Genomic DNA, 6,851 nt, shown 5'->3' on the forward strand with positions numbered 1-6,851 from the left:
GGTCAAAGCACTTGGCTGCTAATTGAAAGGTCAGTGGTTTGAACCCAGCAGCTGCTCTGTGGGAGAAAGATGTGGCAGTCTGTTTCCGTAAAGATTTACAGCCTTAGAAACCCTGTAAAGCAGTAGCGCTACTCCGTCCTGCAGGTCGCTGTGAGTCAGGATTAACTCATCAGCAACTTGTTCGGTTTTTTTGGTTTAGGGGACAATGCCTGGGTTTACAGAGGAAGAGGACAGTTTAGAGAGGAAGAGAACTCTTCCTTCTTCACCTAGGAATCTTTCCCGTGTCACCAGCTCCTTCTCCAAACCTCCCTCTCCGACTGGATTCTTTTCCTGAGATAAAAAGGATGTAGGCAGACTTGGTTTTCAGGTTTTTATTGTGGGTGTATTTCTGGGTGCAGGCCAGGGGCAGAGGGCAGGCCCTGACAGGAGGGGGCAGTGGAAGCCAGGGGGGACTGGTGGACATGGATGGGGAGGGTGGGCAACATTGTCACTGGCGGATCTTCAGTTCCCTCGCCATCTGGCAGAGGGCGCAGGGCAGACAAAAGTTGAGGGCCGCCCAGTCGTGCCCGATGGAACCCTGTGGGGTGGAAGAGAGAGGTTAGGAGCCCTGCCTTGGGTCCTGGGAGTCTGGCACACAGCCCCTCCTCGATCAGACCCAGGAGTCCAGGCTCCCAGACCACTCCTCCCTCAGACCCAGGAGTTCAGGACCCTAGCCCCCTCCTCCCTCAGACCCAAGAGACCTGGCCCCCAGGCCCCTCCTCCCGCGGGCCTCGGTCCCGCGCGCACCTGGATGTGGTAGCGCTCGCGCATGCCGGTGCGGAGGGAGTTGAGGCCTCCGGGCAGGTAGGGCGTGCAGCAGCACTCGCCGAAGTCGTCGGAGATGCGGCAGGCGAGGCACAGTGGCGCGAAAGTGCCACACAGACCTGGGGCGGGCGAAGGGCGGTGAGGGGCGGGCGCCACCGGGCGCCACCCACCGGCTCCCCCATGGGAAGGGACGAAGTTGAGGGGTCCAAAGAGGAAAGTTGGGCCCCAGGGGGAGTAGTGTTGGAGGAAGAGAAGCAAGGGTCTCTGAGGGAATTAAGGGTCCGGGAGAGCGATTGGAAATAAAGGGTTTGACGGGGATGTTGGGGGTCACACGAGGAAAGTTGAGGGTGCAGGTTCGAGGCGGAGTGGAGTGTTGGAAGTTGTGTTGAGGGTCCGAGGAAAGGGTAAAGGTTCGAGGGTGGGAAATCAGGTTCAGGAAAGGCGGTAGGGAGAATAAGGCTGCGGAAGGAGCTGGAGGGGAGCTCGCCCCACCCCCGGCCCGGAGAGGGAGGCGGCACTCACAGACGGGCATGTCATTGCAGCAGTCCATGAGACCGGTGTGCCAGTCGCTGAGCTGGGTCTGGTAGCAGGTGCTGGTGGCCTGGGGCTGGCTGGTCACAGGGTAGGACATGGCTGTGGGGGCGAGGGGCCAGTGGTCAGCGGGCAGCCTAGCAGCGCCTCCTGGGTCCCGCACCCCTTCCACCCCTCCCTCTGCCGGGCAGTCTGGGCGGGGCCGCCAGGCCGCCCCTTAGAGAACACCACTGCTCCTCCCCCAGTGACACCCCCTCTGTCTCTATTGCTACTGCCTCCTGCGTATTTGGGCTGGGTGGGGGGGCTCCTGCACGTCCGGGGAAGGGTGGGCCCCCGTTCTGGGCGGGGATGGAACGTGCGGCTGCCTCCTCCACGTCTGGGCCTGTGATGCTGGGTTCCCACATTCGGGGACCTCTGAGGTGGAAGCGGATGCCGTCTGTTTTCTGGGCGAGGATGCCCAGGGGAGGGAGGTGGCCAGGTTCCCGGGACTGGGAGGGTTGCTGTTCCATCCAGCGATCCCACCTTTGCCTTTCACCTTGTCGTGCATCTCATACTGCATCTTGTGGGCTCTGAGGAGGTGACGTTGGGGATGGCAGAGGTGGTTGCCGCGATAAATAGCTGCGGAGTCTGTCCAACTGACGCTGGAGACTGGGGGAGAGGAGCGCAAGGGACTAGGGGGCTAGGCGCTGGGCTCTCAGGGGGAGAGAGCTGGGGAGAAAGAGGCCAAGTCAACCTGCAGGCCTGGAGAGACACGGAACAGCGAACGGGGTGGGGGGCGAAAACCTCGCCCGTCTCTTTGCAACTGCCCGACAGACCCAGAGGCCCCTCCACATACCAGAGGCAGGGCTGGAGAGAGAGACCAAGAGACAGAGCCAGGCAGAGCCAGAGACAAGGGGAGAGAGAGGCCAGAGCAGGTACCCGGAGAGATGCCTCTGGTGACACCACAGCGGCACAGCACTGTCCGCTGCGAGCCCATTTCGCAGAGGGAACACTGCGGCTCAGACAGGTGAAGAGAAATGCACCACGTCTGATGGCCCAGGCCGAGAGAATTAGCAGAGGGGTGCCGGGCCCCCAGGACTTCCAAACTCAACTCAGGAGGTATACAGGCAGCATCAAGAAAGACAGAGATGCCCAGAAAAATAGACAATCAGAGATATGAAGGGAGATGAAAAGATGTTAAGAGGGGTAGGATGGAGAGAGAACAGAGCAGAGGCACCTGGCCTCAGAGCAGAGGGCTGCGGGCGGGTGCTCCTACCTGCGGAGCTGCGACGTCGATGATGGTGACAGAGGTGTGGATGACACGGGTACTGAGTTGGCAGTCTCAGGCCAGGAGCTGCTTATATTTAGGCGGGCCACGTGGCCCTGGGCGGGGCTCTGACAGAGATGCCCAGGGAGCCCAGCCGGTCAGGCTGACCCTCTTCCCTCCACAGGAATTTCCCCTCCCTCTCCGTCCCCCATCTTCCCTCCTTCCCCAACTTCCCCTTCCTGCCTCACCTCCTGGGACTGAGGAAATGGTGGCGGGGGGGGGGGGGGCGAGTCCAAGCGTGAGGAAATAAGGGGTAGAAACAGAAACGGGAGTGGGCAGAGATAGAGACAGAGATGGGGAGAGAAAGGGGGGTCGGCTGGGTGAAAGTGCAGAGACTCAAAGATAAGGAGAGATGCAGAGATGAGGGAACGGGAGACATAGAGACAGAGGAGAGACAGAGAAATGGTGAGGGGCGGGGAGAGAGAGATGAGGTGACTCAGAGACAGGGAGAGACATGGTGAAAGAGATGCCAAGAGACAGAGAGGCACAAAGATCTGGGGAGAAATACCAAGAAAGGGGGAGAGAGACCCGGAGGAAAGAGACTCAAAGCTTGAGAGACGGAGAGGCAGGTGGAAGTGGCCACAGCAGAGGCTTAGAGGGAAGGGAAAACAGAGAGAAGGGAAGAGAGGTGGGTGATGCAGGAGAGAGTGGAGGTGTGGGGTACCCCTTTAAGAGCCTCCCCTAGCATATTTAATGATGTCTCCCATTGTCCTGGTAGAGGGGGGCATATGGGAGGCAGTGGGTTTTGGAGGGTGACTCATCCTGGAACCAAAATAAATGAATACACCTCACTCCACCTCTAAATTGGGAAGGGAGGAGGCTGCGAACTGAGAAGCCGTGGTTCCTGAAGGAGGTGAATACAGGCTGGGACTCCTGGGTCTTAACAGAGGAGAGAACTGGGGGCCTCACTCCTGGGTCCTGGGGGAGAGGGGAGTGGAGATGGACTCCTGGTCTGAGGGAGGAGGGTTTGGGGGTCCAGACTCCTGGGTCCTATTAGGGTAGGCTGTATTCCTGCATGGGGTAGGGGCCTGGATTCCAGACTTCTGGGTTCCTGAGGGTAAAGCAGCTGGGGGCTTGGATGCCTACGTCACCCAAGTCTCCCCCTAGACAGGCCTGGCAGGGTTGGAGGTGACTCAGTGAGGGAAGTGGCATTAGAGTTGGGTGGGGTTCTCTGCACGGGTGTCACCTCAAAAATATAGGAGGCACCAGAAAAGTAGGGTGTCACCTGCAAAGAAGATGGCATCGTCACCTCACTGGGTATGGGAATAGGATGATGGCAGGCAGATGACCCTGCTGGCCTGGGATCCCAGCTCCCTTCCAGCGCCCACACACACCAGGACCCAAGCCTTGGTCCCCTGGCACCACCCAAATGGCTCGCTCTCCTTGCCAAAGACCTGTGGGCAATGCCTGGCCTCTTGCCTGTGGTACTACATCTTTGGTCCAGGAGCCTGAATGTCTGAGGGACATCTTCTCCGTATTTCTGTTCTTCTGTCTCTCCATCTCTGGATCTCTGTCTCCCTGTTTCTGCATCTTTGCCCTCCAGCTGTAAATCTCTCTCTCTCTCACTTCATCTCTGCAAATCTGTTTCCAAATCTCTGGATCTCTGTCTCCCCGACTCTCTCCTCCCAATCTTTGTGTCTCTCTGTCTTCATCCTGGGGTCTCGTCTCCTGTCTCAGCATCTCTTCTCATCTCTATCATTCTCGCTCCATCTCCAGGTCTGCCCTGTGGAGGCAACCACAGGGCCCCATCCCCCCAGCCAGCCAGCCTACGGGCTGGGGGTGACTCAGGGTGACTCAGCCAGAGGACCCTAGGGCTCCCAGGATGACAACCTGGGTTGTCCTCATGTTTCTTCTCCCCTTCCTGACACAGCCTAGGGGCCCCAATTAAATGCAGCAACTCATGTAGATGAGGAAATAGGGACTGGGGAAGCTGTGAGGTGGCCTGCTTGAGGTTGTGAGGAGGGCATCAAGAAGGAAGAAGAGAGGGCTGGGGGACTGAAGAATGACTGGCACCTGGCTCCATCCCCCTCAAATAGAGTTGCCAGATAAAATCTAGGACTGCCAGTTGAATTTAAATTTCAGATAAACAACAAGTACTTTTCAGTCTAAGTATGTCCCGGATGGAACCCTGGTGGTGTAGTGCTTAAGAGCTCGGCTAGTAACCCAAAGGTCAGCAGTTCGAATCCATCAGCCGCTGCTTAGAAACCTTATGGGGGCAGTTCTACTCTGTCCTATAGGGTCGCTATGAGTCAGAAACGACTGGAGAGTAATGGGTATGTCCCTAATGCTTATACCAAAAAGGAAGATAGAAGAAGAATTGATGTGTTCAAACTGCAGTGTTGGCAAAGAATATTGAATATATTGTGGACTTCTGGAAGAACAAACAAATCAGTCTTAGAAGAAATACAGCCAGAATGCTCCTTAGCAGCGAGGGTGGTGAGACTTCGGCTCACCTAGTTTGGACACATCATCAGGACAGACCAACCCCTAGAAAAAGATGTCATGTTTGGTAAAGTAGAGGGTCAGTGAAAATGAGCAAAACCCTCAATGCGGTGGAGAGACACAGTGGTCACAACAATGAGCTCAAACATACCAACAATCGTGAAGATGGTGCGGGACCAGGCAAGGTTTTGTTCTGTTGTACATCGGGTCTCCATGAGTCAGAGCTGACCTGATAGGACACTAACAGTATGTCCCAAATATTGTCAGAGACATGCTTATACTAAAAAGTATTCATTGTTTATCTGAAATGCAAATTTAATTGAAAGTCCTGTATTTTTATTTGCTAAATCTGGCAACCCTGCCCTCAAAGGCACAGGAATCCGGACTCCCAGCCCTTTCTTTTCCCAGAACCCAAGAGTCCAGGCCCCCAGCCCTCCCTCCTGAGGATCTGAGAGTCTTGGTCCCTATTGCCTCTTCCCTCAGGCACAGGAATCAAGGCACTAATTCCCTCCTCTCCTCCTCTGGCACCCATGAATCGAGTACCCACCCCTCAGCTCCTTCAGGACTCAGCTCCCAGCCACCTCCTCCCCCAGAACCCAGGCTTCCAGGCCCAGTCTGGGTACAATTGCCCAACATGGGTTTCACAAGGCAGGTGGTGCCATCCATGACCCTGGACGAACCGGTCGGGCAGAGCAGACAAGTGAGGTGGCCTCCATTCCCATCCTAAGCCTGCTGCTTCCTTGAAGGTCAGCCTAGAGGGGCTGGGAGGGAACAGGAGGGACTGAGGGAGATCTGGGTGTGCCACTGTGCCTAGGTTTGGGTGTGTTCTGCTTGTGTGTGTGGTTATGTGACTCGCTAGATGCTGTGCGTCTGTGTGGGGATTGTCAGTTCTCTCTTTGTGTTCTTTTCTGTGTTCTGGAGATCTGAGGGGCGTCTTTTCTATTTTTCTGTCTTTATTGCCCTCCTGTGATTCTCCACACTGTGCACCTTTGTTTGGGTGTGTTCTCAGTTGTGTGTTGTGGGTCTGTTATTCTGATTAGATTAAGGCAGCAATTATTTATCGAGTGATAGCTTGTGTGGTGGTTGAAAGCATGAATGCTGGAGCCAGAAAACCTGGATTCACATCCTGGCATTGCCTCTTACTGGCGGTGAAGCCTTGGGCAAGTCACTGTACTTCTCTGGACCTCAATTTTCCCATCTGCAAAATGGGTGGTTGTTGCAAATAAGGTTGTTGGCACGGTTAAATGACTTAATTCATGTAACGTGCTCAGAATTGTGCCTGGCACATAGGAAGCGTTTTGTTAAGTGCTTATGTTGGTGATGAAGATGTGCTGTTTTGGTTGCTGGGGACATGACAGTGAACAAAATCAAGTCTTTGCTCATGATCCTTCTCATAGGAACTGGATGTATGGCCTATTGATGGTTGGGCATATAATTGCATAACTGGGCTTGTGTCTGTTTTGCCAGTGGACTAGGATATTCCTGTATGTGTTGTAAGTGTGGGTGAGTCGTGATCGTGTGCAGTGGTGTCACTAGGGGGATGCAGGGGGTGCAGACCACACCGGGTAACACTGTCAGGAGGAGTGACACCAAAATAACTATAAAATCTTTGTGCAATGTTTCAGCAGAAATTTATTGTTTTTTATAAAATATCACCGTCGTTAGTTATAACAACAAAAACATTTTTCATAAGCCCAGCTTACATGTATCAACATTACCTACAGGGCTAAAACTCTATGCTAATTTACTTTTTGAACCTCTAATGCGC

At 54.9% G+C, this 6,851-nt stretch overlaps 1 protein-coding gene across 2 annotated transcripts; it reads right to left on the minus strand.

The window, feature by feature from the left end:
- Positions 1 to 356: 356 nt before the first annotated feature.
- CNFN (cornifelin) lies at positions 357 to 2,638 on the minus strand. Of its 2 annotated transcripts, none has more exons than XM_004388764.1 (4): positions 2,591 to 2,638; positions 1,327 to 1,437; positions 787 to 923; positions 357 to 577 (listed from the first exon to the last, which is right to left on the minus strand). In XM_004388764.1, exons 2-4 carry the CDS (start codon positions 1,433 to 1,435, stop codon positions 488 to 490), a joined length of 336 nt encoding a protein of 111 aa, XP_004388821.1. In that variant the 5' UTR covers positions 1,436 to 1,437; positions 2,591 to 2,638; the 3' UTR covers positions 357 to 487. The 2 variants fall into 2 exon arrangements, with proteins under 2 accessions (XP_004388821.1, XP_004388820.1); XM_004388763.1 differs by lacking the exon at positions 2,591 to 2,638 and adding an exon at positions 1,858 to 1,941 and having other exon boundaries at positions 439 to 577.
- Positions 2,639 to 6,851: the final 4,213 nt, after the last annotated feature.

Source organism: Trichechus manatus, unplaced genomic scaffold, assembly GCF_000243295.1.
Source record: "Trichechus manatus latirostris isolate Lorelei unplaced genomic scaffold, TriManLat1.0 scaffold00216, whole genome shotgun sequence".
Taxonomy (NCBI): domain Eukaryota; kingdom Metazoa; phylum Chordata; class Mammalia; order Sirenia; family Trichechidae; genus Trichechus; species Trichechus manatus.

Bases quoted from the DNA above. Each gene is read 5' to 3' on its own strand.
- CNFN (XM_004388763.1), bottom strand. From the start codon at position 1,894: ATGCAGTATGAGATGCACGACAAGGTGAAAGGCAAAG. The intron at 1,438-1,857 runs GTGGGATCGCTG...TCGCCCCCACAG, and splicing joins CGACAAGGTGAAAGGCAAAG to CCATGTCCTACCCTGTGACC. The intron at 578-786 runs GTGCGCGCGGGA...TCCACCCCACAG, and splicing joins GCGAGCGCTACCACATCCAG to GGTTCCATCGGGCACGACTG.